Genomic DNA, 25,159 nt, shown 5'->3' on the forward strand with positions numbered 1-25,159 from the left:
ACGATCAATGATCGCATCATTAGGTACACTTTCAAATACTCCATCCTCTATATAACAAACTAAACAATCATTCAAAAAGTCATCACCAATTCTGCTTCGCAAGTCATTTTTAATAAACTTCATTGAGGAAAAAACCCTTTCGACCGTTGCAGTTGTTTACCCGAAAAATCGGATAACGTTGAATTTATGTATGGTTCTAAGGGTAAGTAGATTCCTTTGATCTGAAGATAACAATACACGTATTTATGATGTAAAATAGGAAATGATGAACAAAGATACTTAGTGAGCTTTAGAAAGATAAACACAATGAATTCTTAATCCCAGGGAAGATGTCTTCTATTATAATCTATCTTGCCTTTTATAGCCAAGGATCACTACTTTATCTATAGCAACATAATGGAATAATATTACTAGTGGAGGACCCATGATGGTGTGTCTCCTCCTTAATTCCCGCCAAGATTCTCTCCTTTGGTGCGGTTGTAATAACTTTTTGTCTGTGAGCTCGATACCGACTCGAGCTCGGTGTCGGATTGGAACCTTGGCTTTGGTTTCGAGCTTGGTGATCACTTTCGGGCATCGATATTCGGGACCTGTATCGGTCGATGTTACCTCGGTCGATTCGGATGCCCCAAGCTCGACGCCCCCGTATTGGAATTCGTTCGGGTTCTCCATGAAGATACCCCTTGATTGAGATGCCATCCTCGATCGATCTTCAGGATCGAGGATCGGTTTTAACTGTATACAGATAGCCCCTTCATTTCTTGGAAAGGAGATGACGAGAAACGATGTGATTTCCCTAAGGTTCGACCGAATCAACGATGACGTTTCTATCGACTTTGACTATGACGTGCGTGATAGCTGTCCCATCGATTTGGTTTTATCGAGGCATTTAATGTGTGTCAGTCGGTGGTCGGCCACCGCTAGAAACGAATCGCCATGCCTTATAAATAGTTTTCCCATATAATGTTTTCCACTTTTGTGCTTCCTCTTTTCCCAAATTCCCTTTGATTATTTTCTCTACTTCGTTGCTTTAGTGCCGCTTATACCAGAGTTTTGGTGCTATCCCCTCTTTCACCTTCCTTTGCGACATTTCTTCTCATATTGATGGCGAAAACTTCAAAAATCGTACCTCACAAGGAGAAAGCTTCCTCCTCACGGCCGTGTGACGATAAGGCGCCGACGGAGCCGTCCGTTCAAGATTATATTCCCGGCCCGTGTATTTTAAAAACTAATTTTAGGGTGGAGAACCCTTCGTCCGTTCCGGGTCGGTGTGAGCACGTATCGATGTATACGTGCTCTATAGCAGAGGTTCACCTCGTGGCCGTCATAAAAGACTGCGGCTGGGGTTCTGAGGTTGTGTTACAAATCCCATCCTCCGATGAGAGCGTCACTACCTACGTGGAGGGATTTTTAAGTGTTTACACCTATCCCTTTATGTTGGGAGCTGTCGATCTCGTGATTTTTGATTTCTGCAGGAGATATCAGGTCACCCTCGGCCAAATTCATCCTTCCTTATGGCGTATAGTCATCTTATTGCGTTTCTTCTCTACCAAAGCCGGAGGGTTGGATTTTTCTCTGAACCACCTTATACGACTGTATTGGCCTCAGATTTATCGTGGACTAATTAGGCTACATCATCGAGCATCGAAGGCTTTGATGTCGAGCATCGATGAAGATAAGGATCGAGGTTGGATGGGTCGATATATTCGAGTGAGGACTCGTGATCTTATCCCGGAGGAAAAAATGCCGTTTCCTGAAAAATGGAATTTCGACCGTAAGTGATTCTTGTTTGCTTTTTGTGTCTTTTTTCATTTTTGTTAATATTATTTTCTGATGTCCAGCTGCACCTTGGATGCCACAAGCTGTGCCTGATCTCGAGGATTGGGTTCGAAAGTTAGCCTCGACTTCATCCTATGCCGAGCGCGCTTGGCGTGATTTGGCTAAAGGTAGATGGGAGGCCAAGAATCATGGTGAGGTTTGGTTCCTGTTTCCCTCGAGGTATATTCTGCGTTCATTTCGCTATCGATTTTTCCTTTGTATATAGGTGTAACTAGGGATGCCGTTTTGAGGCCTTCGAGCGGTGATGAAGGAAACAAGTCCCCGGTCCTGGAACAGGGAAATGAAAAGAAACGAAGGGCTTCCTCTCGGCCGGAGGACCCTAAGCCCAAAACTCGAAAGGTGAGGAGAAAAATCATTACCTTTTTGATCGACTCGGTTCAACGACTGAGGGAGGAATAAGTAAAAGAAGATAGCTCCTCGGCTTTGGTAGTTTGACCTACGGAGGCAGTCGAGGTTGCTAGAGCTGCTGAGCCGATGGCGGCCGTGCCCATCAGGGTTGGTTCCGAAGACCTAAGTCTCGATCGGAGTACTCCGAGTGATTTGCTCGGGGCAATGGCAATGGGTCATTCACCTTCTCTTCCGTCTTTTTTTGAGGAGGCGTTGAAGGAGGCTCGAGAGCTGAAGACTCCCGATATTGGTACTGGCTCAGGTGCAGCAGATCCTTTTAAGGATTGTTTTACTAGTGTTGATGACAGTTCCGATATCGGTGATGCTTCTCTTTTGTTAGAGGAAGCTCAGCGTTTTATTACTCGGGTAATGATTCTTCCATACTTGGCTTCTTTGTTCTTTTCCATACTTGATGGTTCCGATATCGGTGATCCTTATTTGTTTTATTGGTGTTGATGACAGTTTCTAACTATGCAGGCCATCGGTAGGTTTCGAGTTGATCTTAGCCAGTGTGAGGCCGAACTCCAGAAGGTCCTAGGTGAAAGAGATGACCTTCGGCTTCTTTGTAGCAAAAAGGAGGAGGTTATAAAGGATCTTCAAGCGGATTTGGCTAAGGTTCGTGAAGAAAGGGTCGAGCTCGATCAGCAGGTGAGCCTCATTCTGTTAAAGTATGGATTCGACTCAACTGTGGAAGTTAACCCTTCATTGTCTCAGTTGCAGCAAAAGATCGAGAAGATCGGGCTACTTTGAGAGGAGGTCGATCAAATCCGGGTCGAATGCAACCAGTGGAAGGAGACTATTGACCGTCTGGCAGCGAAGAAAGAAACCATCTTAACAAAGTTATTATCAGCCGACGTTCAGCTTCAAAACGTCAAGCAAAAGGTGTCAGTTCAGGCTAAGAAAATCGATGAGCTTGAGATATGACTTGCTGAGGCTAAGGCGGAGGTTGAGTCATCGAAAGTTTTGGCGGATAAGTCTATTGCTGTATATCGAGCTGATGCTGAGGCCGCTCAGGTGGAGGCCCGGGAAGCGGCGAAGATTGCCGATGCTCGAGCTCATTGGGTTGCCGAACTTGTTAAGTGTAGATCTCGGAGGGAGACCCTCGAGGAGATACATGCTCGAGGTTTCGACTTTACCAAAGAGGTAAGAAAGGCAAAAGAGCTTGAAGCGAAAGCTGAAGCCTTGGCTTCTGATGATGATGACGATGATAACGATGATGGTAGCAAAAGCGGGTCCGAGGGTGGGGAAGACCCCGACCCAGAAGCTTAGAGTCTAACTCTCTATATCTGTAAATTAATTACGTAGGCAATTTTGTATATATATAACAAGGTCGATTTTGATCGATTAGATTTGGAGTGACGTTTTGCTTGTTGAGTTGATGATAATGTGGTGGTTAACGTAAACTCTAAGTAAACGTAGCTTTTTCAATGTTTCAAACTCGATTGGGCCCTCGTTCGAACTCGGCAGCCCGTAGGCTTTAACATTTGAGTGTTTATTTTGAACTCGATATAGAAATAGCCCGTGGGCTTAATATTCGAGTGTTTATTTCGAACTCGAGATAATGTGGTAGCCCGTAGGCTTAATATTCGAGTGATTATTTCGAACTCGAGATAATGTGGAAGCCCGTAGGCTTAATATTCGAGTGATTATTTCGAACTCGATGTTGAAGTAGCCCGTAGGCTCAACGGTCGACTGAGTATTTCGAACTCGATATAGAAGTAGCCTGTAGGCTTAATATTCGAGTGTTTATTTCGAACTCGAGATAACTCGATATGCCCGCATGCTGGTTGCATAATAAATCTCAAGTCATTGTACATATGTTTTGGGGCAATCTATATTAGCATGGTTCATTTTGACCATTTTGGCTCTTACAATTTTTCCTCTATTGTTGTGAGAAGACTTTGTTGCATCTGAACTCGATGTATTTGAGGGCTTGGTGCCCCCCCAGTATTCGAGGCCGTTCGGGCTAAGGGTCGAAAGCCTCGGATACTGTTTTAAAAGCGCAGCACGATCAATGGTTGCCTCATTAAAAACCTTGCCGCAAAAACCCATTTGGGAAAAAACCGGTCTAAGGAAAAAAGAGTGCAACACGTGCTTTTGAGTAAAAGAATACTTCTGTTCTTTGTTCGAACTTCTGTGCGGGACAGTTGAATAAATATGGGAAAGGTCGGACTTTAGCAGTAGTACCGTTTTAGATGTGATACATTCCAACAGCTTGATAGCTGTTTGCCGTTTATGATGCCGAGCCTGTACGATCCTTTCCCAAAGTTCTCGAGCACCTGGTACGGTCCTTCCCAATTTGGTCCTAGTTTTCCTTCGTTTGGATTCCGAGTATTGATGGTGACTTTCCTTAACACCAAGTCCCCTGGCTTGAAGTGGCGAAATTTAGTTCTTCGATTGTAACACCTTTCGATTCGTTGATTTTTTGCGGCCAACCGGATGAGGGCAGCTTCTCGTCCTTTGTCCGATAATTCAAGGCTGGTGTTCATAGCCTCGTTATTTGATTCTTCCGTCGTGAATCGAAATCTGGGACTAGGCTCTCCGACTTCGACTGGTATCAATGCCTCGGAGCCATATACTAAGGAGAATGGGGTCGTCCCTATACTGGATTTCGATGTTGTTCGGTATGCCCAAAGGACTTCGGGCAGGATTTCTCTCCATTTTCCCTTAGCGTCGTTCAATCTCTTCTTCAGGTTTTGAAGAATAGTTTTGTTTGTTGATTTGGCTTGTCCGTTTCCGCTTGGGTGGTACGGGGTTGCTAGTATCCTTCTTATTTTGTGGTCTTCGAAGAATTTTGTGATTTTGTTGCCAATGAATTGCTTCACATTATCACATACTATTTCGGATGGTATCCCGAATCGGCATATGATATGATCCCACAAAAAGTCGATAACCTCTTTTTCTCTTACTTTCTCGAACGCCTGCGCTTCAACCCATTTAGAAAAATAGTCAGTCATAAACAAAATAAATCTGGCTTTACCTGAGGTCGATGGTAGGGGGCCGACGATGTCCATTCCCCATTTAATGAATGGCCATGGGGATAGGACCGAGTGAAGTTGTTCTCCGGGCTGATGGATCATTGGAGCAAACCTTTGACATTTATCGCATTTTCGAACAAATTCTTTTGCGTCTTTGCCCATATCGATCCAATAATACCCTGCTCTACACTTTTCGAACTAACATGTCGGCACCGGAATGATTGCCACAAGTGCCCTCGTGTACTTCCCGGAGGATGTAATTGGTATCTCCCGGACCTATGCATACCGCCATCGGTCCATCGAATGTTCTTCGATATAACGTTCCGTCCGCAGTCAAAGTAAATCGAGCAGCTTTAGTTCGAAGGGTCCTGGACTCTTTGTGGTCTGAAGGGAGCTTTCCGTTTTTTAAGTATTCAATTCACTTGTTTCTCCAATCCCAGGTTAAGCTAGTAGAATTTATTTCGGCGTGCCCTTCTTCGATTACAGATCTTGAAAGTTAAACGATAGTTTCCGAGTTCAAATCATTCACCTCGACCGATGATCCCAAATTAGCAAGCGCATCGGCCTCGTTATTCTGTTCTCGGGGAACATGTCGTAGACTCCATTGTTTGAAATGGTTCAAAGTGATAAGCAGTTTGTCCAAATACCTTTGCATTCTGCCTTCTCGGACTTCGAAGGTTTTGTTTACTTGACTCACCACCAGCAAAGAGTCACAATTGGCCCCAACGACCTCCGCTCCCAAATTTCTAGCTAGCTCGAGACCTGCAATTATGGCTTCATACTCGGCCTCGTTGTTAGTTAACCTGATAGTTTTAATAGCTTGCCTAATAATGTTACCCGTGGGAGATTTTAAAACTATGCCTAGCCCGGACCCCTTTACGTTCGAAGCTCCGTCCGTAAAGAGGATCCATGCCCTCGTCGATAAATTTGATTTTAACAGTAGTTCTTTTTCGACTTCGGGTACGAGGGTCGGCATGAAATCGGCCACGAAATCTGCTAAAATTTGAGACTTGATGGTCGTTCGAGGTCGATATTCGATATCATACCCGCTGAGTTCGATGGCCCATTTGGCCAATCGGCCCGATAGTTCAGGCCTATGTAAAATATTACGAAGTGGGCAGGTGGTTAATACGCTTATGGGGTGGCATTGAAAGTACGGTCGTAACTTCCTAGAGGCGCTAATCAGTGCAAGCGCCAATTTTTCCAAGTGCGAATATCTAGTTTCCGCTTCCCCTAAGGTCCGACTTACGTAGTAAACAGGAAATTACGTACCTTCCTCTTCTCGAACCAGGACACTGCTTATGGCGACTTCTGATACTGCCAAGTATAGGTAAAGTTTTTCGTCGGTTTGGAGTGTGCAACAGTGGTGGGTTTGATAGATATCGTTTCAGTTCTTGTAATGCTAGTTGGCATTCCGGTGTCCAAGCGAAGTCGTTCTTCTTTTTGAGGAGAGAGAAAAATTTGTGGCTTCGATCTGATGATTTCAAAATGAATCGGCCTAAGGCTGCTATTCTTCCTGTTAACCTTTGTACAGCTTTCACGTTGTTCACGATGGTGATGTCTTCAATGGCCTTGATTTTGTCTGGGTTAATCTCGATTCCCCGATTTGACACCATGAAGCCGAGGAACTTACCTGAGCCGACTCCGAAAGCACATTTTTCGGGGTTGAGCCTCATGTTGTATTTCCTCAGAATATCGAATGTTTCCTGCAAATGGGTCAAATGGTCCTCTGCGCGCAGGGACTTGACTAGCATGTCATCAATATAGACTTCCATTGATTTACCTATTTGTTCTTCGAACATTCTATTTACTAGGCGTTGATAAGTAGCTCCTACATTTTTTAGCCCGAAGGGCATTACGTTATAACAATATGTTCCATGTCTGGTCACAAACGAAGTCTTTTCCTGGTCTTCCGGGTTCATCTGGATTTGATTATACCCAGAATAGGCATCGAGAAAAGTGAGGATCTTGTGGCCGGCCATGGCATCGATCAAGTGATCGATGTTGGGCAGTGGATAAGAATCTTTGGGGCATGCTTTGTTCAAGTCCTTATAGTCTATACACATTCTAAGTTTGTTTCCCTTTTTAGGCACTACGACCACATTGGACAACTATTCGGGGTATTTTACCTCTCTAATGGATCCTATTTTGAGCAGTCTAGTTACCTCATCTTTTATGAATGCGTGCTTCACCTCCGATTGGGGTCTTCTTTTTTGCTTCACCGGTCTGAATCTAAGGGACACACTTAGTCGATGTGTCGTTATGTCCGGCGGGATTCCTGTTATATCTAAATGGGACCAAGCAAAGCAATCGATGTTATTGATAAGAAATTGAATGATTTTCTTCCTGAGTTCGGGGCTCAAACCCCTTCCCAGGTATACCTTTTGTTGGGGCCAGTGTTCGATCAAAATGATTTGCTCCAATTCCTCAATAGTTGATTTGGTGGCATCGGAGTCATCGGGGGTCACGAAGGATCGATGGATCCACTGATCATTATCTTCTTCAATGCCCTGCTTATCTGGCTGGGTCGAGGCCGATGTCTTTGGTTGCTATTTGGCGTTCCGGTCTTCGACTGTGCCTCCTTTTGAACCCGATCCATTCACCGGCGAAGACGAAGATATTGGTTTTGCCTCCTCAACGCAGAACATTTCCTTTGCGGCTGGTTGTTCTCCGTACACTATTTTGACACCTGTCGGTGTTGGGAATTTGAGGACCTGGTGTAGGGTCAAAGGTACAGCTCTCATGTTGTAGATCCACGGCCTTCCGAAAAGGGCGTTATATCTCATATCGCCTTCGATCACGTGAAACTTTGTTTCCTGAATTGTTCCGGCGACGTTTATCGGTAGGGTTATCTCGCCTTTGGTGGTTTCGCATGCCATATTGAATCCATTTAAAACCAAAGTTGCGGACACGACCCGGTTTTGTAGGCCGAGCTGTTTTACGACCTTCGATCTGATGATATTGGCCGAGCTACCTGGATCAATTAACACACGCTTAATTTTAATTTTATTCATGAGTACGGATATTACCAGTGCATCGTTATAGGGTTGGATGATTCCCTCTGCATCTTCATCATTGAACGATAAAGTCCCTGAGGGAGTGTAATCTTGAATTCGAGATCGCTTTTCCCTCACAATCGACGTTTTAGTGCGTTTGAGCATAGGTCCCTGAGGGGTATCGACGCTGCCGATGATCATGTGAATGATGTGCTGTGGTTCTTCTTCTTCGTTTTGCTTGCCGAAGTCCTTGTTTTTAAAATGGTTCTTCGCCCTATCACTCAAAAATTCCCTAAGGTACCCTTTGTTGAACAAGCGGGCTACTTCCTCTCTTAATTGTCTGCATTCTTCCGTTTTGTGACCATGGGTGCCATGATACTCGCATATTTGATTGGGATTCCTTTGGGCCGGATCGGTCTGCATGGATCGAGGCCATCTGGTATCTTTGATGCGTCCGATAGCCGATACGATAGCGGATGCATCGATGTTGAAGTTATATTCCGATAATCGAAGAACTTCTATAGGATCGGCATATTTATCAAAGCCTCTCTTGCTCATAAGTCCCCGAGAATTTTGTCCTCGATCATACCTGCGGTTATTCCTAACTGTCTCACGTGCCGAACCGTGGTTCACCTGATCTGTGACGTACGGCTGGTATCGGTCTCTATTTGACCTTTGTTCTTTGTTGGTTTCCTTCAGAATTTTAGTGGTTGCGCGGTTCTGACGCGTGGGTTCATACAGAAATCCCAATTGATCATCTTCGACCCTGATTTTCGATTGATACCGATTGTGTATATCTGCCCAAGTTATTGTAGAGTATTCGATCAAGCTTTGTTTCAGCCGATGTGCCGCTGTCGAACTCAGTCCGTTCAACCCTTGGGTGAAAGCTTGTACGGCCCAGTCGTCTGTGACTGGTGGCAAATCCATGCGTTCTATTTGAAACCGGGATACGAATTCCCTCAGTATTTCATCACCCCTTTGTTTTACTTTGAATAGATATGATTTCCTCGTTGCGACCTTTATGGCACCAGCATGTGCTTTTACGAATGAATCTGCTAACATGGCAAAAGAATCGATAGAATTTGGTGGCAAGTTGTGATACCAGATCATTGCTCCTTTTGCGAGGGTCTCTTCGAATGTTTTCAATAATACGGACTCGATCTCATCGTCTTCCACATCGTTGCCTTTGATGGCACATGTATAGGAGGTGAGATGTTCGTTAAGATCGGTCGTACCGTTATATTTGGGAATTACAGGCATACGGAACTTTTTTGGGATCGGTTTCGGGGCCGCGCTCGATGGAAAAGGCTTTTGTATGAACTTCTTCGAATCCAGCCCTTTCATCATGGGCGGAGCCCCCGGGATCTGATCGATCCTAGCATCATATGTTTCGAATTTTTTGTCGTTGGCTTCGACTCATTTTGTGAGTTCCTCGAGCAGTTTAGCAATTTCAGGAGCGGTTCCTGATTCTCGCTCGTTCGATTTCACTGTGTCGGGCTCCGTTCTGGGGGTTACTTCTCGAAGAAGTGGATTGGAGTTTGGATTACTTTGCATATGAGTTTGGCTCTGCAACTGAGCTATCGCTACTTGTTGGGCTTGTAGCATTTCGAAAATCATACGCAAGCTGACCCCGATTTCCCCCATGTTGTGGGTGTCTCGGGCTATGGGTCGAGCGCTACCCTGAACGCTTCTTTCCTGCTCGGAACACTGATTCGCTTCTAGAGCCATTCGTGAATTGATATCTACTGGTACTTCGGCTTGAATTTCGGGTTCCTCGATTCGAACCTCGTTGCCGTTGTTGGGTAGCCTTTCGGCCACGGGCACCAAGTTGTTGGTTTCATCCTGAAGGCCGGCTTCGAGGTCGATTAGCAGAGCCATTGCTGGTATGAAGTTGCAAGCTGGAGTGTACTGTATATTTGTATCAAATTATCACTTGTTATCCTTAGCCCCACGGTGGGCGCCAAACTATTTACCCGAAAAATCGGATAACGTTGAATTTATGTATGGTTCTAAGGGTAAGTAGATTTCTTTGTTCTGAAGATAACAATACACGTATTTATGATGTAAAATAGGAAATGATGAACAAAGATACTTAGTGAGCTTTAGAAAGATAAACAAAATGAATTCTTAATCCCAGGGAAGATGTCTTCTATTACAATCTATCTTGCCTTTTATAGCCAAGGATCACTACTTTATCTATAGCAACATAATGGAATAATATTACTAGTGGAGGACCCATGATGATGTGTCTCCTCCTTAATTCCCGCCAAGATTCTCTCATTTGGTGCGATTGTAACAACTTTTTGTCTGTGAGCTCGATACCGACTCGAGCTCGGTGTCGGATTGGAACCTCGGCTTTGGTTTCGAGCTTGGTGATCATTTTCGGGCATCGATGTTCGGGACCTGTATCGGTCGATGTTACCTCGGTCGATTCGGATGCCCCAAGCTCGACGCCCCCGTATCGGAATTCGTTCGGGTTCTCCATGAAGATACCCCTTGACTGAGATGCCATCCTCGATCGATCTTCATGATCGAGGATTGGTTTTAACCGTATACAGCAGTAGCCACGGGTAATATCAAACTTAGCTTCACAAGCAAATAAACAAGTCCCCATGTCTTGTAAATATTTGTTTTAACCAATGTCTTCGAGAGATCGCCAAGCCCTTTCAAGTTAGAGAATGCATTGTCCATTTCTCGAACATAGTCAATATAGTTGTCAAGCTCAAAACTAAGATCTTCAAGCTTAGAAGCAATGAACTCATTTTGATAATATGTAGCAAGTTTCATAATCTTGTTTTTATCATAATTTTCAAAAGAATCATCGGGACTCAAACTAGCCATACCAAGAAGCAAATCAGTATTCACTTCACTAAAACGATTGTTAAGCTCCGAAAGTTGCAAATCAATAGCGGCACAAAAAACTTCTACATTCAAATGATGAGAATATGTAACAGTTGAGCTTTTACGCTTCGACTTTCCAAGACCATACTTCTCATCCATTTTTGGGATCATAATACCATTCTTATCACAAAACGAAGAGACATCTTCTAACAAAGAATTCCATTTAGATTCCCTCATTGTTTGCAATTGCCTCTTTGTGAAATGAACAAGTTTCATAGCATTAACAATATCTTGATCTTTTCTTTGCAGAGACATATTCAAATCATATGTAATTGCCATTATTTTTAACATCAAATGTAATACATGCACAAACTCATAAGATCTTATATCTTCCACTAGACTTTTTGCCAATGCTTTCTCCTGATAATTTGAACCCTCATTTGCAAGAACTCCAAATACATGAACAATTGATGAGAATAAAGATATAAAGTTGCGCAATGTCTTAAAGTGAGATCCCCAACGGGTATCACCTGGTCTTTGAAGCGCAAGTTCTTGATTTAATCCACTTCCTGTATGAACTTCACCAAGCACTAATAACTCATCCAATTTTTCAGCTTGATCATCTATAAGCATCTCCCTATGCTTATAAGAACCTCCAACAACATTCAGAACATTAGCAAGAATATCAAAAAAATTATTTATATCATGGTGTTTCTTTGCAACAGCTACAAAGGTCAATTGCAATTGATGATTAAAGCAATGTACGCAATATGCCGAAGGATTATCTTTAAGAATCAAAGCTTTAAGACCATTAATTTCTCCTTGCATATTACTAGCTCCATCATACCCTTGTCCCCGTATTAAAGATGAACTCAATGAATGTTGTAAAAGCAAAAAATTTATTGCTTTTTGTAATGCATGTGCAGTTATATCTTTAACATGAACAAGACCAAGGAATCGCTCAATAAGTTTACCATCTTTGTTGACATAGCGCAGCCGCAACACAAGAGCCATTTGTTCCTTATGAGAGACATCTTTAGACTCATCAACTAATATCCCAAAAAAATCCCCATTCGAGTCTTCAATAATTGCTTTCGCTGTTTCTTTTGCACAAGAATTCACAATATCTTTTTGAATATCAGGAGAAGTCATGGTTTTATTTTTTGGAGCTTTTTCTAATACCACATTTTTCACATCTTCCTTCCTATCTGCATACCATTTTAAAAGATCTAAAAAATGGCCTCTTCTTGTAGAAGTTACACTTTCATCATGGCCCCGAAAAGGCATTCCTTCTTTCAAAAGATACCTTATCATATCAATTGAAGCATTCAAGCGAACTCGATGTTCACTTTTAATTTTCTCAGATTGCTTGTCCAAAGATGTTAGAATAGATTGTGCTTGATTCATTAAATCTAGCATCATCTTGAAACATCGATTATGAAGACTATTCACATCACCCACGTGTGATTTAAGCCTTTCTAAACCTTTATTCCAACCTCTAAAACCATTTGTTGTGAAAGCATCACCTATTTTTCCCCCATATCCTCCAATCTCATTTTTAAACAAGTAACAACATAAACAAAATACTGCATCTTGTTTAATGCTATATTCTAACCATTGAGAATATGAAGTTTTAAACCATTCAGGATTAAACTGACGCATTATTCCTCCAAAATCTCTTTTTGGAAAGACAAAACCACGAGGTTGACAAGGTCCATTTTGTATATAATTTCTCCTTACTCTGTCACGTAAATTAGGTGGATATGCTGAAATTGGTTTTCTTTCAGCGGGATCGGGCTCATAATCCAGCACTTTATCCGATGCTTGGGAAGGATTAATATTGTTACTAATAACTGGACATAGAGAACTTGACAAAGGAGAGCTAGAAGAAGATGCAGAAGCTTGAGCTTTATAAAAACTCGTGATCATATCGACTTTTGCTAGAAGACCCTAAAAATTACAAAACAAAATTACACTTCAAGACCCTAAAAATTACAAAACAAAATTACACCCAAAAGTTGGTCTCACTAAGAAATTAAAAACAGGAAAGTAGGACCACATACCTTGTGTGTCGATTTGTCGCAGAATCCAAGTTTGAACTTTTGGAAAGTACTAAAGCACAAATTGACAAAGAGAATGAAGTTCAAAATGTGGGACAACCCTAGAATCAAAGATTAAAAATCAGATTTTGTATAAATTGTCAAATATAAAATATAAGAGGAAAACATGAAGAGAAAAAATCAGGAAAGAGGAATTAATGAAGAAAGAAGGGTCTAACTTCTAAGAGAGTAAGACTGTAAGAGCATACACAACGAGAGTTTGAGGGCATCCGGCTCCGGCAGAGGGTTGTAGCAGCGATCAAATCATCAAAAGACTGACAGGCAAAGAAATCTAGCTTTTTGATTTGAGAATTAGAAAGACAGAAGGTGTGTTGGCACTTGGCTGTTTTTGTTTAAAATGAATTGTTTATTAGAAAGAGAAAATGCTTTATGTTTTATGTATTAAAAAGAATAAATTTTAGTCTAAAGTAAGTCAAAAAATATCCTTTGGAGTTGTTTGAGAATTACATTGTCGGTAGTTTGTGCTTTTTGAAATTCTTTTTGTAGTTGTTCGAGAATTACATTGTCCTTAGTTTGTATTTTCTGATATTTATTTTGTAAAAAACAATTGTACTTTCTGATATTTTTTGTTTTGTAAAAAACAACAAAATAGCACACTGCTTCGAGCGGGATTCGAACCCACGTGTTCTCTGTGCGAACCCAGAACTCTTACCATTGAACCCAAACATCATTTGTTACTGGGTTCGGCATGATATATTTATATAGAAATAGTAAATTTTTTAATACAAATACAAGGTCTCGAAAAAAGTCACTGGGTTCGTCCGAACCCGCACCCTCTGCTGTAGCTCCGCCCCTGATAGGAAACATGGTTCAGTGCCAAAATATTTCTCCAAAATGGCTGGCTATTCAATTGCCAACTAACCTAACCGTCCAAAATAAAAATATAAAATATCACAGTCGTCATCACATGTGCAAGTACCAAATAATTGAACCCGGGAACCTTGCCAACTCCTAGTCAAATCTCATATTATTGGAGGATTTCATGTAAATCACATGTTATGAGCTTTACACCTTTTTTGCGGATCTCTTTAAACCACAACTTGAATTACTAAGGGTACGGAGAGATTCTTCAAGAAACGAATAATTTCCTTGTTTTTCCAGTGTAAAACCTCTCCTAATAGGATGCAGAATATAATGTTCTTTTGTCTACTACTAAAATTTTAGCCGCCATTTATCTCCCACAAAAAACATTCAAAAGCATAATATTTCCTACCCGTGATAGTTTTATTTGTATATAATCAGTAAGGTTTAGGGACAATTATCTGATGAAGTAATTAACACCTCTCATGAACGTTCCTAACACAATAATTTTGTAACGATCTGGCTGGTTGTTTTGAGAGTATTAGCTCTGATCCCCTGTCTATTGTTTCTTTTGTTTCATTTTATGCTTATGTGACTTGCCGGGAGGATTTATTTTTGGTTTCGGAGTGAAATGGGACACTTAGTCCCTAAAATGGAAGCTTAAGTTCTAGAAATTTGACCGTAGTTGGAATTGTGTGAAGACGACTCCAGAATGGAGTTTTGTCGCTTCCATTAGCTCCGTTGGGTGATTTTTGATTTAGGAGCGTGTCCGGATTGTGATTTGGAAGTCCGTAGTTGAATTAGGCTTGAAATGGCGAAAGTTGGATTTTGGGAAGTTTGACGGGGAGTGGACTTTTTGATATCGGGGTCGGATTTCGATTCCGAAAGTTGGAGTAGGTCCGTAACGTCAATTATGACTTGTGTGCAAAATTTGAGATCAATCGAACGTGATTTGATATGTTTCAGCATCAGTTGTAGAAGTTTGAAGTTTTAAAGTTCATTAAGCTTGAATTGGGGTGCGATTCATGTTTTTAGCATTGTTCGATATGATTTGAAGGCTCGACTAAGTTCGCAGGATATTTGAGGACTTGTTGGTATATTTGGTTGTGGTCCCGGGGGCCTCGGGTGGATTCCGGGAGGTTAACAGACCAATTTTGTAGTTGAATGAATTGCTGAAGTTGGGTATCAGCTGGTGTAATCGCACCTGCGGAGTCCCCATCGCAAGTACGGCGCCGCAAAAGCGGCCCTTGAGCCGCAAAAGCGTGAGTGGGTCAGACCAGTTGAGATCGCAGGTGCGAAGGAAGAGACGCATCTGCACGTCCGCATATGCGATGGTGTGATTGCAGAAGCGGATAAGGCAACATGGGCTATGGTCGCAGAAGCGGAATGTTCTACACAGAAGCGGGCTCGCAGATGCGAGCCCTGGTCCACAAAAGCGGAATTTTGGCCCTAAGAGGAATCTGCACCTGCGATGGAAATTTTGCTGGTGCAACGTCGCAGATGCAACTGGAAGCCCGCAGAAGCGAAATCGCTAGGTAGAAAAGGAGCAAGTTCGAGGGTTTGATCTCATTTTCATTTTGGGACTTTCAGAGCTCGGATTGAGGCAAAAATTTGAGGAATTTTCAGAGGAAACATTTGGGTAAGGATTCTTGACTTGTTTTTGATTAATATCTGCACGTCCGAACTTTTCAACTTTTGGGTTGAGAAATTTAGGAGAAAAGTTGAAAAGTTCTTAAACCGAATTTTGGGGTTTTGATTGAGGTTTTGGTATCAGATTTGTATAATTTTGGTATGGGTGAACTCGTGGTTGATTGGGTGTTCTTATTTTGTGACTTTTACTTGATTCTGAGGCGTGGGCCAGGATCGACCTTTTGGGGCGATTTTCTAATTTCTTGTTAAAGATTTGATTTCATTAATTAGATTAGTTTCTTGTAGTTATATTTATAGTATGTAATTATTTTTCGCTAGATTTGGGTCATTCAGAGTCAAAAAGTCGAGGAAAAGGCATTCTTATTGACTGATTGAGCTTGGCTTGAGGTAAGTGACTTGCCTAACCTTGTGTGAGAAAAATCCCCTTAGGATTTGGTACTGTTGTGACAATTCTGTGTTATGTGAGTGTCGTGTACGCGAGGTGACGAGTGCGTACACGGGCTATTTGTTGAAACTCTGGTTTTTACTAAACAGTAACTTGTTATATCTTAAATGAGTTATCCCGGCATGGTAGTTAGCATGTTTAGCCTAACATCGTATGTCTACGTGTCTTAAATGCTTAATTGAAATTTGTGCAGCATTCTTAGTTGAATTCATGTTTTTCCTTGATTTTGTATTTAGTCGTTAACTGTAGGATTTCTTGTTGTGAATTAGTTGTTCCATCGGTTTTGAGTTGTGTGTTTACTTTTGGGACTATGAGGCGGTACCTCGGGAGATCCCTTGTTGCATATTTAATTATGGAACTATGAGGTGATACCTCGGGAGATCCCCTGTTGCATATTTACTTTTGGGACTACGAGGAGGTACCTCGGGAGATCCCCCGTTGCATATTTACTTTTGGGACTACTAGGCGGTACCTCGGAAGATCCCCTGTTGAGTATTTACTTTTGGGACTACAAGGCGGTACCTCGGGAGTGCCCCTGTTGTTTACCCCTATTTGCTGTATAGTTTCCTCTTTCTGTATTTCTCGTTGTTAAATTCTCAGTCTTTCATTATATTACTATATCTTCTGCCTTAATTATTATATTCCAGTAGGGCCCTGACCTGACCTCGTCACTACTCTACTGAGGTTAGGCTTGGCACTTACTGGGTACCGTTGTGGTATACTCATGCTTCTCTCATGCACATGTTTTGTGTGCAAACCCAGATACCTCCTACCAGCCCCGCTATTAGTAGAGAGTACGTGTTGCTTCTACGGAGACTTCAAGGTATATCTGCCAGCGTCCGCAGACCTCTGAGTCTCCCTCTATCCTTTTATGATAGTTCTTCTTTATTTTTCCTAGTTACTGATGTATAGAGACAGTTAGAACAATTCTTTAGAGCTTGTGACTTATGACTACTAGGTTATGGCAGTTGTTTATACCCGAGTTGTTGGTTTACTAGTACATGCCGAGCGATAGTTTTCCATCTTCATATATATATATATATATATATATATATATATATATATATATATACATGTTGATGTTGAGGTTTAGTTGTTAATTCTGTTGTTATTTCAGTTATTCTGTAACTGTTAGGCTTACCTAGTTTTAGAGACTAGGTACCGTCACGATATCTTACGGAGGGAGATTTGGGTCGTGACAAGTTGGTATCAGAGCTCTATGTTCATAGGTGTTATGAGTCAATACAGGTTTAGTAGAGTCTCGCGGATCGGTACGGAGATGTTTGTACTTATCTTCGGGAGGCTATGGAACTGTTAGGAAAATTTCACTTCTTTGATTCCTTGTCGTGCGAAATTGTGACATCGGAATTCTAAACTTTTGTCTTCTATTCTCTCACAAATGGTGAGGACACGTACAACCGGATCAGATGACTAGGCACCCGCACGCCCTGCTGGAGCCGTGAGAGGCCGGGGCCAGGGCCGGGGTAGAGGCCGAGGACTTCCACGTGGTACAACGAGAGCACTCGTATGATCTACGACAGAGGAGCCACCAATAGCTCCAGTTGGAGCGTGATCGCGTCCAAACCCACACCACAATTAAGTAGCGAGGCGGTCGATGCAATAATAAACCCAACAAAGGTCGGGATCGAATCCACAGGGAGTTAGAATATGGGATAATGTGTATATCTAAGATAGATGCAGGTTTTGAATCTAATTACACTTCCACAGGTTTGGGTTTGGTTTCTACTTCTAACTTTACTGTAAAGATTGCAATAATTGAAATTAAGGACAATATTTTTGTTGTTGATTTTCAAATATTTAAAGAGACTAGGGTAGTGACTTCTACCTAGGTGGATATCTAACGGGTAGCAAAATCTAGGGCATGCTTGATTAGTTGAGATTGTAATATAGCTATCACACCCGGACACTCACTCTATACCTCTCGGTAGTTTTAGTGAATTTACCCAATTTGACTTTCTCAAGTCCAAATGGGTATTCCTGCAAATCAAGTGATATTGACTCAAGTTGGGTATTACTATATCTAGGTTCAACCCTTGAATTGGGGCTATCAATTTTTTGAGTTCACCCCAATTCCTTGTTATCCTAGTTTGTCTAGACTTAGTCCCTCTTTCTCAAGTAGAGACTAAGTCATAAAGGCATGAATCAATGTTTGCAACCATTAATTCTTGAGTTCTAGCAAGAACTAGGCTAAATATCACTAACCCATTCACATTCAAGCCCTAAAATCAAATACCCATTAAATACCCACACTAGGGTTGGGTCACAACCCTAACTATGGGTTTAGCTACTCATGGAAATAACAGAAATTAAAGATGAAATAAAGATAAAATCCATAATATTAATTTATGGAATGAAAATCTAATGTTAAGAAGTGAATATAGTGCTAAATTTCCGAAAACAGAAAAGTCAGCCGTCACAGGTGCTCATACAAAACATAACATGACCTAAAAATGACAAAAAGTTCTATTTATACTTAGCTAAAAATATCTGATAAAAATGCCCCTGCGAAGGTTGTGCGGTCGCGTAATTCTGAGTGCGGCCGCACTCTTGCTTTCACGGCCGCATAATTCTGATGCGGTCCGCGTTCTTCTCTTTTGCATCTGGGTTGAGCTGAACTTTTGCGGACCGCATAATTCTAAGAATGGCCGTGCTCCAGATTATGCGGCCGCATAAAAGTGATGCGGTCTGCGTTCTCGAGTTTGTCTTGAAATCAACTCCCTGATTCTTCATCTTGCGGACCGCATAATTTCAATTGTGGCCGCACAATTCTGGTGCGGTCCGCACTTCTCTCTTTTGATCAAGTTGTCAGCTCTCTGAATCTCAGTCATCGCAGTCCGTGTAATTATGATCACGATCTGCGTAATTATCACCACGGTCCGCATAATTATGATCGTGGCCGCATCATAGATTTCGTGACCGCACAATATTTGTGCGATCCGCGCTTCAGACCTCTTTCCCTAGATTTGGTTTTTGTTCAACTTTTGACTCCTTTATGAGTTGATTTTGATTCCTTTGGCTCATTTTGAATAATTCCTGCAAGCAAGCATATTTCATTAGTTTCCGGGAATACCTTCAAGATTTTTTAGCCTAAAACACAAGTAAAAGAGAGCAAATAATAGGTTAAAATTCCTACTTATCAACTCCCCCAAACTTAAGCTTTTGCTTGTCCTCAAGAAAATAAGGTAATTCCCACCTCCACTAGAAAAAAAGATATTTCAGCTGGCCTAAGGTGAATCAATCATGCATCAATTGGGACTAATAATTACCCTCAACACAAATGAATTATCAACAACGCCATGTTTTGACCTTTTGAGTACCATAGTTCTAATGTGACACTAGAGCATCAAGAGTTGACTTAATTCACCAAGGAAGCTTGCTCTATCACGTAGGTCATTGTGGAACCCAAACTCCTCCTCCTCTACTCTCCATGAGCAAATCTCACTTTAGAATGTAACACACAAAATAAGGATTGTGAAGACGTGCATTCATCTCTCTCAAAAGAATGTCACAAGTCCGGCTCTAAGTACCATAAGCTTGCCCCTTATGTAAATCACCACTAATGTAAGCTCACTCAACTTGAAATCATATAGGGATTTTGCGGGAATGTAATGAAGGCTTTTGGATCAAGGTAGGACTTATCGGCATATGATGGTTTTATCTTTCCTTAAGCACTCCATTTCCTCTTTTTGGCTCATACTTTCTTGACTCTTTGAGTCATTTTCTTCTTCCTTAGGGGAACTAGAGAGACGTAATGTCACTCTTTCTTGCTCATGACTACCATTTTTCTCCTTTTCTAATCACTACATGCCTTTCATCATTGTTTTTTTTGAATCCCTTCAACTTTCTACTTTGTTCACTTTCTTTTTGACATATTTCTTTTTGGCTTTTCTTCCTTTTCTTTGCCTTCCCTTTTCTTTATTTTTCTTTTGTTTTTGTTCTTTGTACCTTTTATCACTTTCACATTTCTCGTCTCTCCCCAAGACTTATGCTTTTGCCAATTGTATCAAAAATGTAAGAAAAGATCGGGTACCAAGAGAGGGTCATTATAAAACGGATAAAGGCTTGTAACATGGCTATTGAATGAAAAAGGGCTTCGGCTCAAAGGGCTTGACTAGGGATATCACATTGGTAGGCTACGGAAGCTTTCAAGTTTCAAATTGGATCAAGAAGAGCCTACAATCATTTCTCAAGTCGAGCTACACTTAGAATTTTGCCTAGACAAACATTCAGGGCAAGTTCTAGACTTGTTGGCACGGAAATTGGACTTGCAATTCAATACCTCACCTCTCAAGCCGCTGGATTGTTAAAGAGAACAGAGTCGAGGACCCACAACAACCCTAGCTAAGATTGAAAATCACAAATGTCTCAAAGAAATCACTCGATGATTGTTTTAGTCAACACAAGAGTCTAAAGGTCACAACTAGAGCTATTCTTTGCCAATCAACTTGTTTCTAACCATAAGGTAGAAGGTAAATATGTTAGTACCAAGTGAAGCCTGCTTGAGACACTTTTATTCATTACTACTATATATACAAAAATATAAATAAAACGGATTCAATCCCTTAAGAAGGTTGTCACGCCATCCATCGTTGGGAAGATCCACCCAGTTCACACAACATCCACCTTTAGAAAGAACCGTAGAATTAAGAAAATTTAAGGCTCATTGTTCACACAAAACGTAAAAAGAAGCTAACAACTTAAAAAGAATCTATTAAAGTAAATAATAAGCTATGCTACTAAGGAAAACAATGAAAGAAGTTATGAAGTAAACTACGGAAAGTAGACTGAATATGTACAAAATGAAGTAAAGCGAATATATACATAATGGACATGAATATATACATCGAATGGTAAGAATATATACATACCAAAAGTGAAAATAAATATAGATAAAGATAAAGAAAAATAGTATAATGGTTATTACATACCTAATGTCATCAAATCAAAATGGACCACCCCCCAAATGAAAAATAGCATTGTCCCCAATGCTCATAACAAATAAGAACATGAAAAGGGGTAGAGAGTAGAGAAAACTCCCTATGTCGTCTCTGTCTTCATCGGGTCCTCAGCACCCTCTGTATCCTCTAACTGGATCTCCATATCCTCTGACTGGGGGACTACGGGGTTGCTGAGCATCTGAATCAGCTCCGCAGCAGTGTGTGAAGTGGCAGCCGGTTCCTCAGACTAGTCGGCTGCTACCGCTGATGCCTCGGGCACTACTGCATGTGTTGTTGGGACTGTCTCCTCTATGAGAAGGTCCAGTGGAATATCACCGGCAGAAACAATCTTCTCAACCTCTTTGCTCAACTTCTCTACAGACTTTTAGATGCCTGAGTCGTCCGTATCTTCTTCACCTGCTTCCCCAAATCCTTGATAATCCTCCCATGTGTATCAAGAGTCTCCCGGATCTTCTTCTGGTCATCCAAAATCTTCTTCTAGTTGTCCAAAATCTTCTTCAAGGAGTCCTCCACTGATGGAGGTACCTAAAGCTCTGATGGGGCTGAAGACTGTGCTGCCATTGCACTGGATATGGCAGTCAGATTTGTGGTAGCTGCCTGTATCCAGTTGTTGAGACTGGATAGTGTCTGTGAAACCCGCAGTGCAGTCTGGGGGTAAGTAGAAGATGTGGGCACTGACAGTGGCACCGAGAGGGATAGTCCGGGGGGAAGGAAGAGGCATGGCAGCTGCTCCGGTAGAAGTACCGGCTACTGTGGAGGGCTCGACAAATGACCCAGTGGCCACTACCCCTGGCTCTTTAGACTGGCCAGTGGAGGTAGTGGATTTACCCTTGAATTTAGGGTTGTCCGCACCCTGGAGGTGGTACCATGAGAAAGGCTTTTTAGCCTTCACCTCCATATCAAAATGTCTCGGCTCTACCCCTTGGTCTTGGAAATATTCTGTGAGGAAGTTGGGGTAGGGATACGATCTTTCTTCTTTCTAGACTGCATTGGAGATGTTGTAGGACATCAAGTTTCCTACATTAATAGGATAGCCTGCTGGCACGGGTCAAGACGGCTGCACATGAATGTTGCCCACCATTTTGCTTCAAAGTTAAGGGTGGCTCTGACAATTTGAACTCCTGCTGTGAGCCATGCAGGTGTTGTCCCCGGAATAGCAAGTATCTCAGCTAGCCATAGGCGAACTACATCACCCAAGGCTAGCTTCTCCAAGTATTGCATTGCCTCGACCTCCTCAAACCCTACATATGTGTTCAGTGTGTGGCCATCAAATCAAATTTTCAAGTTCCGGACCTTCATCACCTTTGTACCCTTTTTGATGTGGGCAACATTGGCATAAAATTCCTTGACGAGGTATTCATTTGCATCATGCATCCGGCAGGTGAACCATTTCCATCCTTTTCTCTCCGTAAATTACTTTAGGACATTCAGATTGTGTTGGCTTAGGTCTTTGGTTATGAATTATCGCTCAAGAGTGAGCGACCTTTAAGGCCACCATTCCCAAAATTTTCCATATGCTTTCTCACTTACAAATCTATCAACCCACACCTCCGGCTTCTTTGATCTAGCCAAGCCTCCCATAATTGTGTCACCTCTTCTCCCGTCATCCAGGACCTCATCATCATCATCATCTAAAATGATTGGGGTAGCTGTTGTGGCATGTGGGGAAGATGGTTCAGATGCCTGACTACCTCCCTCTAAACCATCAAAAGAACTAGAGGAGGAGGTAGGTTCATCGACTAAATGGAGTCTATCGGGGAATTGTTGTGATTATGCCCCCGGTTGTGGTTGTACAGAATCCCCCTCAGAAGTTTTCCCGGATGAGAGGTATTCACTAGTGTCTGAGGATTCCGTAGGTGGTCTACTGATAGTAGTCTTTTTACCCAAGACTTTCTGGACTGATACTAGTATGTTAGGTTTTCCTCTACCCTGGCTTCGGGAGGATTCTGCCCTCCCTTTGGAAATATCACCTCGACCACGAGAACGCACCATTGTGTGCAACAAACAAGTAGAGAAAGTCAGTTAGAATTGGGGTTCAACATGTGTTATTGAAATACAGTTGAAAAGAAAGATACTGCTTCTGAGAACAGGGCAGCGCGGACCGCACAAAAGTGAGTGTGGCCGTGGACTGCCCATTGCGGACCACACAAAAATGAGTGCGGCCCCATAATACCCATAGCGGACCGCATAAAATTGAGTGCGGCCGCGGAGATCTCAAGTTCAGACTACTGGTTCTTTGAAGTTACCTCAGCGCGGACCGCATACTTTTGAGTGCGGCCGCGAAAAACTAACCGTGGACCGCACAAAATTGAGTGCGGCCGCGAAAAACCAATTGCGGACCGCACAAAACCAACCACGGACCGCACAAAATTGAGTGCGGACGCACAAACTTAGCAATGACAAGTGCCTTCAACCTAGGGTATCGCGGACCGCACAATTTTGTATGCGCCCGCCTACCCTAGCGTGGACCGCACAAAAATGTGTGCGGCCGCGAAATGCAAATCAAAGCAGCATTGAAGTACGATTAATACTAGGGTTTTCACTAATTAGGCATGATTTGTGGCAATTAAACAAGAAAAGCTACTAACCCCAGCCCATATTATGCATTCAAACACTACCCACATGCTTCTAAGCAAGAATTAAGCATCAATTTGACATTTTTGGCATGAATTTAACCCTAGATAAAAAAGAAAACTACAACAAAGAGAAGAAAAGAAAAAGATGAAATTAATTAATTGAAATCAACATACCAGTAATGAAATGTAGTAGGAAATCAACACTTGATGAATATGGGATGAGATTGAAAACAAGAAAGAGTGCACTAGTGTAGCTTGAGAGGTCAGAGTGTGTAAAGTGTGAATAGTCTCAAAAAGTCATATTTATACTCTGACCATGTTGGCCCACCGACTTACTTGAGTGCGGCCGCACAATTTTGGCGCGGTCCGCACTCTTTACCTTTTCTATTTCAGAAGCTGATTCAGTTACGCGGTCCGCATAAAAATGGTTGCGGCCACACAATCTGTGTGGTCCGCGAAAGTTTGATCCCATCCGCGAATCCTTAAGGGATTTTGTTAGGCCAAACTTCAGAGAGTTGGAATTTTCCCTCTTTCAGCTGTGCGACCGCACACAGAATTGTGCGGCCGTGAAGGGCTTGTGAAGTCCGCATAATTCTGGCGAGGTCCGTGAAATTTCACCACTTGGCCAATTTTTGTCTTGTCAATTTTCTGCGCTGCTCACCCAATTCCTGCATACACTTCACAACTATTTAGTCCAAAACCATGCTTAATTTAATCAAGAAAATCAAAAGAAAGAAAAACACATGGGCTACCTCCCAAGAAGCGCCTGATTTAACGTCGATGCATGACGCATGTTACCATCATTCATTTGAAATGGAGCAATGCCACAACGTGGCCATCATCAACCTTACTAAGGTAGTGCTTCACCCGGTGCCCATTGACTCTAAAGATCTCACCATTCTTATTTTTCAAATCAAGAGCACCATAAGGAGTCACATGTACCACTTCAAAAGGACCACTCCACTTTTATTTAAGCTTTCCCAGAAACATCCGTAATCGAGAGTTGAATAAAAGAACAAGGTCACCTTCCTTGAATTCTTTGTTCCAGATATACTTATCATGTAGGTACTTCATCTTGTCCTTATACAAGGACGAACCGGAGTAAGCATGGAGCCGGAACTCATCAAGTTCATTCAACTGCTCCACCCGAAGATTGGCAGCTACATCCCACTCAAGGTTTAATTTCTTCAATGCCCTCATGGACCTATGCTCTAATTCCACCGGAAGGTGACATGCTTTCCCAAACACCAACCGATACAGAGACATACTAATTGGAGTCTTGTAAGCTGTTCTATAGGCCCAAAGAGTATCGTCAAGTTTCCTTGACCAATCAGTCCGATTTGCATTGATAGTCTTGGATAGAATACTCTTGATCCCCCTGTTGGAGACTTCAACCTGTCGACTTTCCTGGGGGTGATAGGGGGTTGACACCTTGTGAGTGACACCATACATGGAGAGTAAAGTGTCAAAGGCTTTGTTGCAAAAATGTGCACCCCCATCACTAATGATGGCCCTTGGGTGCCGAACCTTGTGAATATGTTTTTCTT

General features: G+C 42.1%; 1 protein-coding gene across 1 annotated transcript; it reads right to left on the reverse strand.

The window, feature by feature from the left end:
* Positions 1-10,744: 10,744 nt before the first annotated feature.
* Positions 10,745-13,832, reverse strand: LOC104112314 (uncharacterized). The gene is made up of 3 exons (XM_070192589.1): positions 13,814-13,832; positions 13,105-13,202; positions 10,745-12,991 (listed from the first exon to the last, which is right to left on the reverse strand). Exons 1-3 carry the CDS (start codon positions 13,830-13,832, stop codon positions 10,745-10,747), a joined length of 2,364 nt encoding a protein of 787 aa, XP_070048690.1.
* Between the last annotated feature and the right edge of the window lie 11,327 nt (positions 13,833-25,159).

Source organism: Nicotiana tomentosiformis, chromosome 1 (assembly GCF_000390325.3).
Source record: "Nicotiana tomentosiformis chromosome 1, ASM39032v3, whole genome shotgun sequence".
Lineage (NCBI taxonomy): Eukaryota > Viridiplantae > Streptophyta > Magnoliopsida > Solanales > Solanaceae > Nicotiana > Nicotiana tomentosiformis.

Excerpts from the sequence above, each read along its gene's own strand:
- LOC104112314 (XM_070192589.1), bottom strand. Across the intron at positions 12,992-13,104 it reads GCGACAAATCGACACACAAG|GGTCTTCTAGCAAAAGTCGA; the intron begins GTATGTGGTCCT and ends TGTAATTTTTAG.